This window comes from Larimichthys crocea, chromosome II (assembly GCF_000972845.2).
Source record: "Larimichthys crocea isolate SSNF chromosome II, L_crocea_2.0, whole genome shotgun sequence".
Classification (NCBI taxonomy): Eukaryota; Metazoa; Chordata; class Actinopteri; family Sciaenidae; genus Larimichthys; species Larimichthys crocea.
In genome coordinates this window covers 11,013,757-11,029,929 of record NC_040012.1, presented here as the reverse complement: position 1 = coordinate 11,029,929, position 16,173 = coordinate 11,013,757, and the positions used below count along the sequence as shown (strand labels likewise).

At 38.3% G+C, this 16,173-nt stretch overlaps 3 protein-coding genes across 6 annotated transcripts in view; 1 reads left to right on the top strand and 2 right to left on the bottom strand.

The window, feature by feature from the left end:
* The window catches only part of gjc2 (gap junction protein gamma 2), a 24,019-nt gene extending 7,870 nt beyond the window's left edge, over positions 1 to 16,149 (bottom strand). For 2 of the 4 annotated variants that reach the window (XM_019267135.2, XM_019267138.2), the window contains exons 1-2: positions 15,821 to 16,149; positions 15,538 to 15,647 (exon numbers count right to left, since the gene is read on the bottom strand). The gene's annotated coding sequence lies outside the window, so the exon portion shown is untranslated. Of the gene's footprint in view, positions 1 to 2,659; positions 2,759 to 15,537; positions 15,648 to 15,820 lie in introns of those variants that run through there. The other 2 variants (XM_019267137.2, XM_019267136.2) reach the window with 1 other exon arrangement.
* LOC104917693 (7-alpha-hydroxycholest-4-en-3-one 12-alpha-hydroxylase) lies at positions 6,374 to 8,283 on the bottom strand. Its single transcript, XM_010729211.3, has one exon. It carries the CDS (start codon positions 8,223 to 8,225, stop codon positions 6,690 to 6,692), a length of 1,536 nt encoding a protein of 511 aa, XP_010727513.2. The 5' UTR covers positions 8,226 to 8,283; the 3' UTR covers positions 6,374 to 6,689.
* higd1a (HIG1 hypoxia inducible domain family, member 1A) lies at positions 12,518 to 14,765 on the top strand. Its single transcript, XM_010729210.3, has 4 exons — positions 12,518 to 12,671; positions 13,154 to 13,228; positions 13,440 to 13,574; positions 13,685 to 14,765. The coding sequence occupies exons 2-4, from the start codon at positions 13,159 to 13,161 to the stop codon at positions 13,756 to 13,758; spliced, it is 279 nt and encodes a 92-aa protein (XP_010727512.2). The 5' UTR covers positions 12,518 to 12,671; positions 13,154 to 13,158; the 3' UTR covers positions 13,759 to 14,765.
* Positions 16,150 to 16,173: the final 24 nt, after the last annotated feature.

Below are 16,173 nucleotides of genomic sequence, written 5' to 3'. Positions count from 1 at the left end.
ATCCTATAGGCAGCCTGAGAGTGGTGGCAGTCCAATCTCATTTGCTCATTTTTCTCTCAGTTTCTCAGCCCGAGTCTATCCTACCCCCGGGGTGAGTGCATCCCGTGCCAGTTTTGCTAAGGCTGTACTCCACTGAAGCGACTCAGATGAAGCCTTGAGGTGGATGCCAACAACTTCCCTCAGCCAGCACTCTGCATCTCTTACATACAAGCAATGCAACTGTAATGAGTACCCATTACGCCTTTTTAACACTGCACTCACCAAACAATGGAAACTTGTTAATCTACTTGAGTTCAGTTGCTTAAAAATAACCCTCAACTTCATTCCACATCATACATTTGGACTCAAAAACTGAAGTTGCAAGTTGATCAGCAAATTTTAAATCAATTTTAAAAAGTGATTAGATGAAGCCAGTGTTTCAAATAGAAATACTGTGATGGTGATAATAAAGAGAAAACATACTGCATGTTTACATGCCATACTCATGTTGAAGTAGATCACAAGCAGAGCACACTAATTTACATTTGCTCAGCAACTCCTGGATCACAGCGGTTCCCTAAAATTAATAATGTTGAGAACAAGACTGACAAAAATGTTCATAATGTGTTAAAACCAGGACCATAGAGTGATGTCCTTTTTACACCAACTGGCTGATGCCTTTTTTCTACCAACACACAACTACCAATCCAAATAAAACAAAATAACAGTGCTTTGCTTGTAGAGCTGGAGGGCCTTAATCTTTGACATTATCTTGTCTTGACTGGCCATGTCATGGGCTGATCTGGGGCGAGCCTAAAGGAGCAGCAGACTTAGTCAGGGTCATTTGGACTACCAAAGATATGTTTACTACATCTCCTTCCTTCCAGATGCCTTTGTGCCGTTGCCCTTCTCCAACTCAGTGAACTCCAGACACTGGTAGCAACGCTGTGGGACCAATGATTGCAAGACACTCTCTCTCTTTGGCGTAGCTGAGCTCAAAACTGTATGTACACAATGCACGTACTGTATAGTGTACGAGATATTTAAAGCTTGGCTATTAAGTCAGTGGCATTGTTAAGGAAAGGAAATGTGCTACAAAGCACTTGCTAGAAGTAACAGATTGGGCAAAATTTAAATATAAATAAATATAAAAGTAACATCTGCTTATTAATATATTGAATAAATAATGTCAAATGTGTGTTTGCTCTTAAAACCCACATTGGTATCTACTTTTCTCTACTTTTGTCCATGGATGTTTTTATCCACTAGATGGCAATCATGTATTTGAATGACACACTCAACAGAGTGTCACATTCGGACACTGAGGTTAAGGACCTGTGAGCGGTGACCTGTGTAGCGGTCCTTTTTTTTCTGGCCTTTTTTGGCCTTTATTTGACAGAGACGGTTTAAAGACTGACAGGAATGTGGGGAGAGAGAGATGGGGAATGACATGCGGGAAAGAGCCACAGCTCGGATACAAACCCTGGGCTGCCACAGCAAGGACTGAGCCTTTGTACATGAGACAGTTGCTCTACCAACTGAGCTAAACGACACCCCCTATGATAACAGTCTTGATCCTGGGAGCAATAACTCATGGCACAACATATAAACAAACCTGTGTCCAGTGACCTGTACAAAGTAAATACTGACTCTAGATAGGGCTTTTTGTGTTGTCTGCAGGCGAGGTTGACATCAAATCATCAACTACATATGCCACAAAATCCCACACATTAGTTCGTTAACGTATCTAATTTTGATAGCTGAGGAATGCAGTGTATATATCATTCATATTAATGAATTGCCATTTCCTAAAGTGCATTGCCATATGGCACACACAATACAGCTAGAGTTTACATAGTAGTTTAAACAGGAAGTGTGGTTATGCAGATTACATTGTGTGTGTCCAGGTTGCGTTCCTGTTAGAATACTTGTATCTTATTATAAAGCAAAAACAAATGTATATTGTGTTGAATTTTTGCTTCTTGGCCAGTACTTCGATAAATACATTTACTTTAAGTCAAAAAGGACTAACAAAACAGCCCCCTGAGACCCAAGCTTTTGTTTGGTGTGTATTTTTAATTTCTCCTAGCTATTTGGGATAAGTAGGACCTGATAAACATAAAACTAAGCATTGTCTTTGAACAATTAGTAGTTTTCACAAAAAAACTTCTCTGACCACTAAACAGCACAGTAAGTATCCCTGAATGAGGGCAATAGGTCTAAGTTGAGCAAAATACAGTATTATTGTGCAGGGAAGCCAAAATCTAATGTCCCCATATTAGGACACAGATTCGCAGGAGGTTAAATGAATTAGTGCTAGTTCCAATGAAACAACAGGTAATAAAGTGATTTTCAAGGATACAATACAAAACACAAACACCATGTGAGACAACATTGTGAAATAATCATCAACTGCATTAAAAACTAAACATCTCAATACGGTGTTAAGCCTCACTTTGTTATATTTTGGCAAAAAACCTAACGAGCCAACTTACTTATTTCCTGCCACTTGACTTCAAGTCATGTCTATGTCTACATATCCAGTTGACTTCAAATGCTGGAAAAAAGATAAAAGCCTTCTTTTTGCATAAATAGCCAAGAATTTGATACATTGAGAGCCTTCCGAACAATCCACAGCACCACAAAACTAAAAAAAACAACTATGAGAAACCGAACCTACCTGTCCATGTGGGTAAGCAGGAGCCTATTCTATGCTTTATGGCAGGTCATCCCTGGGCGTGAATCCAGCCAGAGGCATCGTTTCACTGCTCAGGCTCAGAAGCAGGAAAAGAGAGACAATGGTTCATTTTTCTTCAAAACCCCTCACCACCAAGTACAGGCCGGACACTCAGGAGACCAGCATCCTACCAAAGGCCCCATTGTTCCTCCAGGCCGTCTGCCATGACCACTGTTTTATTTATTCTTACTACGACCACATTCATTCACCCAGAAATGAACAGCGACGCAGCTCTGGACCTCCAAAACCTTTGCTTTTTCTGATTTATCTGTGTGCATATTTGTGCGTGTGCAAAGTTATATTTCCAACAGTTATTTTTGAAGGCCAAGGAAGCTTGTGTAAGGCTTTTCCTCAGTTAAATGTAGCATGACAACTCCTTTTGATGTGGCATGGCATGCTATGTGTTTGACCTTCAGTCCTTGTTTTGTATCACAAAACTATATGAAATTTAAGTCGAACTTAGATGTAGGCAAAACATGAGCTTGTACTGTGTTGGTAAGCTGTAATCAGATATAAAATAATAAAAAGATGATATAAATTGGCTATTTGGCAAATGAATTACTTTATTCTAAGAAACAAACATGTTATGTTATAAATAGTAGCAACAATCACATTCCACATCTGCAAGTATTTTCCTTCCAAAAAACCTGAATATTATTTTCCACAGTGTTTTTTTCATCTGTTACTTCGTCAGACATTCTGAGAACTTGATGAACTAGAGGACTTGCTTATTAGGTTAACAACTGAACTAGTTGAACTCGTAATCAGGTAGGACACTGCATGATAGGGGCAGGGCAAGAATGACCTTGTGTGTGTCAGTATTTCTGACCTTTCAGCAGAAACACTTGGTATTCTCCTATTGTCCTCATTCCTTACTTACTGTTTTGAATAAATCACTCATTCAATCAGTCCTTATTTGTACTTCCCACTGGATTTCATTTTATAGTATACATGTGTCCTGAAGAATAAAGTATATCCACAAACTGTTAGTGGAATTCGTTTGCTTGTTCCACAAAAAAAAGAAAAAGCTTATTTTATATATGTTTAATATATATATGGAGAAAATTAACAATTTATGATATTATGATGAGCCGGATGCAGCCAGGTGCCGTCAAGACACTTACTTGCCGAGAAGTGATTCCAATAACTGATTCTAAACTGAGATACAGAATTAATGAATAACTAGATAAAGTGCCAGGTGTTGCCACATTTATCTGGAGCAAAGGATAAGGTCTTACAAAGCATTGTCTGACATTAAGTTTTATGAAAAAGAATAAAAATATACTGATGTGAAAAAAACAACAACAAAGGGCTAATTTGGTTAGATAAAGATGTGCAAAAATCATTTTACAGTTTAAGCAAACTTTTAGCGTGTAATGAAGATAAGCAATCCCTTTACCTAGCTATCTTATCAGCACGGCACCAACATGGGCTGATTGGATCATGACTGAAGCAATATCAGAAAACTACATGTGTGAACTTGGGACCTGCCCGACTTCCACCACATGCAGTATTTCCATCCATCCAGCTATTGCAGCTGAAACTGGGGCAAGGCAACCAGTTCATCACAAGGCTGACACAGAGACAAACAACCATTCACACACACATTGACACCTATGGGCAATTTAGAGTCACTAGTTAAGACTGTCGGAGAAAGCAGGGGTACCCAAAGAGAAACCATGAGAACATGCAAAGGACCCAGCTGAGATTTGAACCAGGAACCTTCATGTTGTGACAGTGCAAACCACTGTACCACTCTGATTATTCACGTCTGGGACACAAGCCACTATGACTAATTTATCGTTACTTTTTCAGGGAATATTAGCTGTACTGTAAAAATGTGAGAAACAGACCCTATTGAGCATCATTTTTATCGGCTTTTCTCTGCATGTTAAACTAAATCAAAAGTTTTAAAACAAACAGGAATTTACAGTAAGTTCTTTAAACTGTAACTAGTCTTATGGGATGAAGAAGGAAACAGACACAGGGAAATAGTCCGTCTGTGCCTGAACCAAACAACAAATAACAGTTTTCTAATTATGTATTCAAGCAGCAAAAACAGTCTACAAAAAAAAACTACAGGCATTTTAAGACTGCAACAGGTCAAAAAGGAATCTTTTCAACCCAGCAGCTCCACACACCTGATAGCCGCAACAAATTCACTTTATTCAATATAAACAATTTTCATAGATTGTACTTGCACCCTTCCTAATACTTTCTTCAAAGTCCTTTGTTCCTTCCATGTTATTCTATGTCATTACCATGTTATGGACTTTATGCAGCTATATTTGGCTAAACAGTGGGCAAAGAATCTTCAAGTGATGTGTGTAGCTGCTGAAAACATCAACTTTGCTGCATACATGCTCCATTACCTGGAGAGGAGATAAACATGAGTGTTGCCAATTGATAAATAACGGTTGTTCTCATTTGGTAAGATGAATGTATGGTTTGAAAAAAACTATATGTGGCAGAATGTACCAAGAAGCAGTCATACGTGCAAAATGAACACAGACATGTGGTGGTGGTTGAGTTTGAGAAAGAAAACACTTCATGAATTTGAAATTAAAGATGAGCCCAGTGAATGAAACGAAAAGTGATCCCCAGTTTAATCCACAATGACTGCTGACTGTGTGAAGAGTTTCATGTCTTACGGGAAAACTAAACTCCACTTCATGTTTTGTCAGATGCTAAGAAGACATCTGTATGTCATTAGGTTGTACGTGTAGTCATAGAACAAAAATGTGCACAGACATATGACAAAACTTCATGTTTTGTCCGATACTAAGAATCACTTAAAAAGCAATCTGAATGTGTTTAGTCAATGCTAATTGAATGTGTTTAATTAATGTCATTATAAAGTACTGTTACAGTTTATGAATAATTTGTGTGGATTACCACACACACGAGTATACGCAATAACTGGTTATGGGAAGCTGTTTAACTGTCAAAATCATTATGTTGCGCAAACAGAGTCCACTGAGCAATTACATTGCAAAATCAAGGTCAGAGAGCATTACCGGGTCAAGAAAATCAACTTTATTTCTACCTCAGTGTAATTTCAGGTTGAAACATTGAATTATTGCACAATCATATTAAGAAGCTATATTTATAGATCATTGGGGTTTCATGAGTTTATAAAAAATGAAAACTGACCTTGAACTGGAAAAACCAGTTCAGTGACATGTCATGAGACAGAAGCTAAGACATGTGACACCTTCTCTGCTACTAAGATTACATAAACAAATATGTAGTTGCATTCAACAAATTATTAACAAAGGATAACTACCATCATGTTGATCATCTAACATAAGAGTGTTTAAAATATTAACAGAGAAACAACCAGCTTTTTCCACTTTTTCCAAAAGTACTTCACATGCTTCATTGTTGAAACCTTCAAAAGAAAGCTTGCAGAGAAAATCAACATGAAAATGAGATTTCAGAAAAATGACTGACTGGTTTAATATCTGAGTCTGTATCGAAACTGAACATATCTGACAGGTTGCATCAATCCAAAGCCCCATCGCCTGCAGTCAATTTCAGGTATCTTCTCATCTGGATTCTTCTCAGTGTAATTTCAGGTTGAAACATTGAATTATTGCACAATCATATTAAGAAACTATAATTATAGATCATTGGGGTTTCATGAGTTTATAAGAAATAAAAACTGACCTTGAACTGGAAAAACCAGTTCAGTGACATGTCATGAGACAGAAGATAAGACACGTGACACCTTCTCTGCTACTAAGATTACATAAACAGATATGTAGTTGCATTCAACAAATTAATAACAAAGGATAACTACCATCATGTTGACCATCTAACATAAGAGTGTTTAAAATATTAACAGAGAAACAACCAGCTTTTGCCACTTTTTCCAAAAGTACTTCACATGCTTCATTGTTGAAACCTTCAAAAGAAAGCTTGCAGAGAAAATCAACACGAAAATGAGATTTCAGAAAAATGACTGACTGGTTTAATATCTGAGTCTGTATCGAAACTGAACATCTCTGACAGGTTGCATCGATCCAAAGCCCCATCGCCTGCAGTCAATTTCAGGTATCTTCTCATCTGGATTCTTCAGCTCAAACTCAAAGTAGACCAACATCAGGAAAGCAAACTGTTTCAGCTCATTGGTGGCAAAGAAACGCCCAGGGCACATGGAGACCCCAGCACCCCATGGCATGCTGTAATACTTCACCTTCTTCCCTGCTTTGTAAAAATCAGTTTTCCTGCTCCCATCTGGATTCAGAAAGCGGTCATATTTGAATGAATGTGGGTCAGGGTGGATCTCTGGGTCAATATGAACAGCGCTGTAAGGAAAGGTTGCTAATCTGTCACCTTTGCGAATGAAGAATTCACGCCCATTAGCCATCTTGAGTGTCATATCCTGGATCACTGCTCTGGTGAGGAGAGGTGCAGCAGTGAGTCGGAGGGTCTCTTCAACAGCACTGTCCAGGACTGGTGTCTTCATCAGCATCTCACGTGTCAGATTGATTAAAGGGCCACCACGTTTGACTTCTTGCCCAGATTCCTTCACAGTCTTATCCACCTCTTCCTTCACTGCTGTCATGGCTTCTGGGTGTTTCATGAGGAAAAGAAGCAGCCAAAATGCAGAAGGCCCTGTGTTGCCCTGAGAGGCCCAAAGAAGGACAAACATGTACTTGTTTATCATTGACTCTTTCATTCCTGCCTCATCTTTGGCCTGCTGCATGTCCCACACCCAGCGGCTGATATTGTCCTTGTTCTTCATCCTCTGCACTGACACAGCATCCCAGAAATACTCCAATAGCCTCCCTGCTTCCAACCTTTTCTTTGGTGGCAGGACCCCATAAGCCAGGTTAGGAAAGAGTTGGTCATATTTCCGAAACTCATAAAATAAGGCGTCGGATTCAGCTCTGTCTTTCTCTTTGGCTTTCTCCTCACTTTCTTCTGACTTGTATGGTTCATTGCCATACAGTGATAAGTAGCCAGCCCGAAAAACAATATTGTAGCTGTACATAAACAGTCCGTCTTCCATCCAGGTCGTTTGAGCTGCAGCTGATCCGATACTGTGCAACATCAGATTCTGCAAATTAGTCATCATGGCCTGCGTCATGACCTCCAGGCCATCTCCTTTCAAGTGCTTGTTACTGGAAAGGTGAAGGATTTGGTGGTCATTCTCGATAGCTTTATAACCAAACACTCTGAGCACCAGTTGTTTTGCAAACTCGTTAAAGTCCAGTTTTTCTCGACTCTCCTTAACGAGAGACCCAAACGACAGAGGGTCCTGAAGGAATGTAACATAAAACCCTGCCAGCTGGATGGTGAACACATCTCCGTGCTTTTGCCTCATCCTGTCTATGAACTTCAATGTATCCCTGCGAAACTCTAAAACATGACCAAGCCAAGGGATAAGCCCCTTATCCAAAGGGGGTTCTCCTGGTCGCCGCTGTCGACATACCCTGAGTAGATACAGCCCTCCGATTAGAGCGGCGAGAAAGCCAAGAAGGATCGGCAGCAGCAGTTCCATGACTAATAACTCCTGGAGTTACAGAGTGACAGAGAGGTTATACTCTGCATGATAACCCAGCTTTTGCTCCTCCCAGTGTCTGTGGGCAAGCTTTCTGAATTCCAGGAAATGTGGAAGCTATTTTAGGTAAGTAGTGAACCAAGTTGGTGAATGTGAAACTCACTAAAATTTTGTGTTGCACTAATACTGAAACTTACGGAGTATTAGGGCCACATTAAAAAAATTAGAAAAAAGTCGTAAGTATTTAATTAACTGGTGGCAAAATAAAAAAAAAATAAAAAAAACAGACAATGAAGAAGCATTGTACTGTGTGTTTACGCAGATGTTTTGATAAGGAAAGCATTTTCAGTGTGTCAGAGGTATTTGATAAACAAAAGGTCATTCTCTGCTTAATCCAATGCTTGTGCTCAGAGCAGCAAATGCTGTCTAGTGCTCATTTACACTTTTATATTTAATATATTTATATTAATATTTTAAGTGTTTGCTGCAGTGTTTGTTTTTCCTGTGTTGCTCCTCAACTATGTAAGTAGACATGTAGCACCACCTTCTGGAATTGATTGAAATTATTCTTGTTCAGAAATAGTATTTATAAAATATTTAATGCAATAATTTCATTTCAAATCCATTTTAATGTCAAGCCACTAACAATGGCATTAAATTTGTACCCCTCGCTTTTGAAGAGCAATAAAGTGACAACTTTATCCTGTGAATGTTGTCCATCCTCTGTCACTCAACACAAAAGACATCTTGTTCTAGTGAGGTCCATTTTTATTCAGTTGTTTAAATGGATTTAAAAAACAGAAAAACAAAAAAAAGGGATGGGGATGCCAGGGTGGATGATCAGTGACAATACAGTCATTAGGGGAAGAATTACTCAAATTCTCTATTCATAAGTAAAAGTAGCAATGCCACCAGTAGTATAATCAGACCACTTAATTATCAAAAGTAATTAATTTTCATGTAGCTGCTTGAGGTGAAGCTAATTTTAACTTTATTTTGCCATGTTGCTACATAATTATTATATTAAACCGTAACTTGTCACAGTAAAATACACAAGTACTGTGGTATAGCAATACGTTGTTTTAGAATCACTGTATAAAGAAAGCAAGTTACTGCACATTTACACTTGTAATTATGTTTTTAAATGCTGTTATTTTAACTTTTTCACCATTTTTATCTGTTAACCCAAAATCTAAAACACTGGCTAGGTTAAATCACACTTTAGAAGTACTTTACTTTGATTAAATACAAATTAGAGATACTTTGGGTATTTCAATTTTACGCAACTTTTTACTTTAGTATATCTCAGAGACAAATATTTTACTGTTCTACATTTGTCTGTTGACAGCTTTAATTACAAATTACTTTTCAGGTTGACAATATCTTACAAAGCAAATATGCAGCAGCAGCAGGGTTAAGTGTTTTCTCTGTGGGTTCAGACAATTCTCCTACTTCTTTTTTTTTTTAAGTATATTTTGGGGATAGGGCAGTTGAAGAGGGACAGGAAGCAGGGGAAGGGCCATCCGATGTGGGATTTGAACCGGGGACGACTGCAGCGAGGACTGTGGCCTCTATACACGGTGCGCCTGCACAACCCACTACGCTACCGACCACCCCAGTTCTCCTACTTCTTTAGCTAAATAAACTACTTTAAACCTTCTTGGGTTGGCTGGAAAATGTATTGTCACAAAACTGGAAACAGGGCTGTTTGTCTGAGTTTAGGAAAAGTTGACGTCTTACATAATCACATGGAATGGACAATGAAATTTGCAACTTAAAGCAAACTAATCTGTTGACGAAGCACTCAGGCTGTTACCAAATACACCAGTCTACAACAGACTGATATGACTGTATATTTTTTTTTACTGGTATGCTTTTTAATTAATTAACTATTTGTTTTATGTCTTTGCATTTTGATTTAGTACTGGGTGGAGATGTTTTCTATCTTTAGAGCATGACCATGACTGAGACAACATGGTTTTGAGCTATTTGACTCAGGTGGTTTCTTCGATAACAGTTCTTTGGATTCCTGTGCAAATTCCTTGTCTACACAAGATAAAGTAAAAGGTTGCAAAAGGTCAGACGGTTGGATCAGCAGATAACACGATACAACCACATGGAAATAAATCTAAAATGTGTTTATTAAATTATGTTCTTTGAAGGTTGTCTGGGGGTAGTGATGTTTGTTTGCAGCACTCCTTCCTTTAGCTGTCTACTTTAATCTACATTGCTCATCAGGGCCTGGTGCATGATCAGTGCAAACTGATAGTCTATAATTGCATAAAGGAAAAGCCAGAGGGTCATTAGGGCTTCAAAGCTGTTTGAGATTTCCAGTCTCAATGAGGTTGAACACAATGCAGAAGCTCTCGCAGAAACGTAGCAAAATATTACAAACCAAAGATGTATCCTGCTGCTTCAGCTTGTCTAGGGTGTATTTTTATATGTTTTATATCCTATGAACAATTTAAACAAGTACAGAATCTTTAAGCTTTCAGTTTGGCATTTTGCTTTTTAAGTGATTTTCACAGGAAGAGTTTCTCCTCAGACTTTGACTGGTAGTTCCATTCATGCGTAGCCGAGTGTAGAGATGCTTCTGGGACGCGTCTGAAACAGACCACGCCGGAGCCAGTGGGGTTTGATACTAGACTAGACTAGAACTAGAACGGCAGCGTATTACCCACGATGAGGCTATGGACGGGCACGGTGGGGTTTGGGCGTTACACTTGAAGGAGAGGGTGAGGCATTTGGTGGCAATCTGCAACTTCACTGCTAGGTGGCACTAAATCCTACACACTGTACCTTTAAGTGTGTCCACATACACACAGATAGGTTGTATTATAATTATTACTCTATAACAATAATAAAAACCAACAGTTAATAGAACCAGTACTATATTCGGACTGTATTCTATAAGCCAAAAACATTTAAAAGCCTTAAAATGTGCAACCCCGGCTTATTATTAGAAGTATTGTATTAGTTCTTTTAATGCAGCACGTTGCAGAAACGTGCAGCCAACGTCCTCATGACATCTCCCCACTGTTACATCATCCCAGAGATCAACATGTGAAACAAGAGGATTCACTGCCACCTACCACCGGTAAATCATACTGGGGCATTTTACGTAAGATGAGACAACACTCAGACAGAGAGCAGCGTAGAGAGAGATCATACGTAAGCGTAAACCAACGTGGTATTATAACAGAGTGTCCCGGTCAGAACAGACGCTGAAAGAGGTGTTAGTTTCTCTTGTTTCTCCGACTATAGACGTAATGTGATACATTACAGCTACAAATGCAATCTGATGTCATGAAAAATCAGCTGACCGTGTGGAAAAATTAGTCTTTTGTTTCATTATGAAACAAACGACACGGCCATGGGGCTCGGATAACAATCTCACGCTCGCTTCACTATCTTTGATTTTGTGAAATGATGCTGCGTTCATGACACATCGGATTTACCACTTATCACCAACCTGTTGCACTTATGATAACTGAACAAAGATAGGTACAACAAACATCAAACTGTGATGTATAAACGAGTAGATAAACAAAAATCAACAGTAATAGCTACATACATTGTTTAGAATCAAATCAAGTGTTACGTAAGCTGGAAACCATACAAATAGTGTAAAGAAATAAATACCGGATGGATATACATAAAGTGTATGCATGTCTATATAAATTATAGACAGCATGCAGGATTTGACTGATCACAATGATGGATGGATGTACATGTTAAAGCACAGTGCACATCTTAAACTGTACATAGACCCATATCATTTATAATTTGTAAGAATTATTCTTGTTCAAAAATGGAATAAAACACTACTACTACTTTTTAATCTACCAAATTTTACTGGGATACCCATTCATTTAAACTGTAGGTGGTGCTGTTGCAATATATAACATGATTTAACTGTTTATCATAGTGACGGTGATATGTTGCCTAGGCGAACATGTAGCCAACTTGAATTATGCAACACCGTCTGCTACCACTGTCAACTTCATTACTGTGCTATTTATTTTAAGACTAAGATGCAATCCAACAAACAAATCCACCTGAGAGCATCCACGGATAACTGGTTTTATGTACAACATCATATCCTAAAGGTGTATTTTTATTTTATTTTTTTATTCACAAATGCAAGTACTTTATAAATAAAGTCTAAGTTCCAAAACTGATGAGTCATTTACGAGACAACAAAACTTGTACTGGGATAGAAGCTTACAACCTGAAAGAATTTCCCAGGCGGAACCCATATTTCCCATTTTCTCCTATGATTTGAACACAACACGCTGCCTAAAACCTGCTGACGTCAAACGTGCGTTACATCACGTAGCCGGCTCCGCACTTCCTTTACACGGAGCGTGTGATCTGAGACTTTAAGACTCATAAAACATCACAATTTCTTTGCAGGCGAGTCAACTAACGACACATCTCAAACGGGTAAGAATAAGTCCAACTCTGACGGATGTAACGGAGGTTTTATGTGCTTTTAAAACGGCGATCCTCGGATCTTGATTGTTTTATTTTATCCAAATATAAGCCACTTTAAATAAATTATAACATAGCGTTGGTCAGTGGTTGATGTGTTTTACAGTATGCAGGATATGTAGAGTAACCCAGGCCTATAGAAGGATGTGTTTTCCTGCTGCCCTTCATGTGTAACCTCTGAGCAGCTCATGTGGTAACTTACATTAGCTCTGAACAGTCAGTTACAAACCGGCTTGAGGTACAATATTAAATATTAAATATTAATCATTATTTAGTAAACTTTAAGCTTATCCAGAACTTGTTTGGGTTTTTCAGTGAGGCTTTAACACCGAGAATGGGTGTGAATGGGAGTTAGCATGCTGTGTTTTAGGACTAAAACCTAACTCTTGCTCTTAAACTTAACTTTTCTTTTGTTTTCTTTTCTTTTTTTTTAGCCAAGATGACTAGTTATGACGAGAACGAGTCCAAGTTCATGCGCAAAGCAAAGGAAAATCCATTTGTCCCAGTGGGTGAGTAGTACGTTGTGTCCCTTGGCGGGGTCCAGACCTTTTGAATCCACCCACTCAGTTTCCTGTAGTGAAGTGTAACAATACTGTCTCATATCAGGCTACTCTGTGAAAGATGGATTCATACTCAAACTTTAGCACTATAAAAGCCACACTGACTTTGTTTCAGTTAGTCATCTGTGCGAATTGATCCACCCGTCTTGTTTCCTTGCAGGAATGGCTGGATTCCTTGGCATTGTTGGCTACAGACTGATGAAAATGAAAAGTCGGGGAGACACAAAAATGTCAGTTCACCTGATCCACATGCGTGTGGCTGCCCAAGGCTTTGTGGTCGGAGCCATGACTATTGGTATGTAGCCAGAAGTGTCACATTTCTGAATATAACTTTATTTTTATTTCAGTTTGTTGCACAATTTGAGGACTGTCATGTAACCTATCTGTCTGTTTCTTTGTTTTTAGGCGTCCTGTATTCAATGTACAAAGAATACTTTGCAAAACCCATACAAGAACAGAAAGCGGTGGAGCACAAGTGAAATCTTACACTGACATACATGTCCCTTAATATTACCTCATATTAAGACGTGTAGAGCGTTTATTTTTTTCGAGATGTGTCATAATTTTTGTATGCGCACATCCCTTCGAGCCACTGTAAATTATTATAACTTATTGATTACACTTCTTACAGGGCCTTCTAAATAGCACCAGAGGGTCGAGCTATCATTTCTGTATTGAGAATGAGGTGTGTTGATCTCAGCTGCTTTAACACTGTGTGTTTGCAGTTGCAAACCCAGCTGGTTTCATATCTGTGTGGACGGGCGACATTACTGATTTGTAAGCTCTACCTTGAATTTGAGTGACGTGTGAGTGAAATATCAAAAACTATAAAATCTAGTAAATCAGTTGAAGATGGTACGACAACGTCAAGCCTAGATTCATAGATAACTACCAATGGCAGGTCGCCTGATTTTTTTTTTTTTTTTTTTTTTACAGGTTTATTGTCTTTTACCAGCTGTATTCTTTTATGTACTACTGTACTGTACTGCCAAATTGAAATTGCACCTTAGCCCATTTTTTAAAAATGGGCATTCCAGTGCACTAGTGGCATATTATGGAAGGATTTGACAATATACACAAAGCCTGTGCTTTCACATTATTTTAACAGCAAGGACAAATGTCATTACAGCATCAGGTTATCCTACAATAAAAATATACATTAATCAGATGGAAATAGTTGTGTAGTTAATTCTTTAGCAGACTTTATACAAACTGAAAGTAAAGGTTGTCTTTTTTTTCATATTTTTATCACTATGTTGTGATACACATGGGTCCAGTGTTTCATTAGTCACTGAGGTAGACCTACAGAGTGTAACCTATAAAATTTCATCTTTATAGTCGGTATTGTGATATGCTTACATAGATGCCTTGTTAAGTTATTCACAAAGTTGTGTTGGTGTTGTGTGCAAATACAGAACATTATTTTTGGATATTTTTTTTTCTTTTTCCCTTTGAAAATAAAAATGACAAGTCTCTTATTCTGAAATCCTGTTGTGTTTTGAAGCCTCCCACTGAAACTGTGTTTTGTCATACGAATGGCAATATATAATCAGTTAACAGTTTGTTTTGTGCATCTAGTTAAAACTAATATAGTCTGATGTACAGACAGGTAAAGGAAATGTTCCTGGATATATGAGTCAATTCTGATTTTATATCCAAATGGCAAGACAAAAAAATGTTTTATTGTTGTGGCTAGGATGGCAGGAGCTTCAGTCACAAAGACTGCTCAATAATATATAACAATAGAAACAAAAGTTATTTTGATCTAGGGAATATATCAGTAAAGATGGTCGAACATTGGTGTGACATGTAAAGAAAAGCAGAAGAGCAAGTCTTCTTCAGGATACGATGTCAGTGCAGGACATAATCCGAATAGATGACCAGTTGAAGGCTGCACTACTTAGTTTTAGTTAAGTGTGCATAACAAGTTGGCAATTGGGTGTACAGTTTATTACAATTGATGTTCTTGTACCTGAGGTCAAACTTGCTTAACTTGCAAAATGAAATGAACACTTATTGTGCAACTTGTGGTATCCAGAGACAAACAAAACCATTACACAGTCATTCAAAAAAAGATAACCCCACCACTCCCATCAGATAAAACTGCTCTGCTTTCCTGTATTGCCCCCGCTTTACTTTAAGATCTGAACAGGAGATCCATTAAATTAAACATGATGCTATAAAATGCTGTGTCACTGTGACTTTGGAACTCATGTGATGGAAAGTATTACGCACATCTGAGGAATCAACAAGATTACCTGAAATCAGGTTGTGCAACTGCATCATGTTACAAAGGGGAACAGGGACGATCCCTTTCCTTCAGTCCTGGGTCGAAGGATGAGGTACTCTGAAGCTTCTGTGGCATTCACTATCAAATGAGAAATAGTATTTTTACATTTCTGTTTAGAAACAGAACAGTTTATAACTAAAAACATATATGTATGATTGTTTTAAACATGTACACACAGCCAGTATATTCCAAGCTGACAAAACACTTGTGCCATTGTTTCTTAGTTTTTTTTGGCATTGGTGTCCCTTTACCTTTGACAAAGCTGCTTTGTAGAATATCTCACCCCCTTGCGGTCGTGTAGGATATTGCTCAATGATAAAGGCTTCATTACTCACACCTATTACTACTTACTAGTGAGTCTTAGCACATTGCACACATTTAGAAACGTTTATCCTGCTCTACTTTTGCAGCCGTTACTGTTAGCTAACTTCTTCCCGCCTCCTTTGAAACCATTCACCAAGTTAAAAAGAAGTTTATCACTTATTGACTAGTGAAAAAATGTTAAACTGGATAATATTTAACCAACGTCACAGACTGTTTGTCTAGTAGTTAGTAGCGCCCTCTCGTTGCCATGACTACGTTCTCCCTACTCTCGCGACATCTT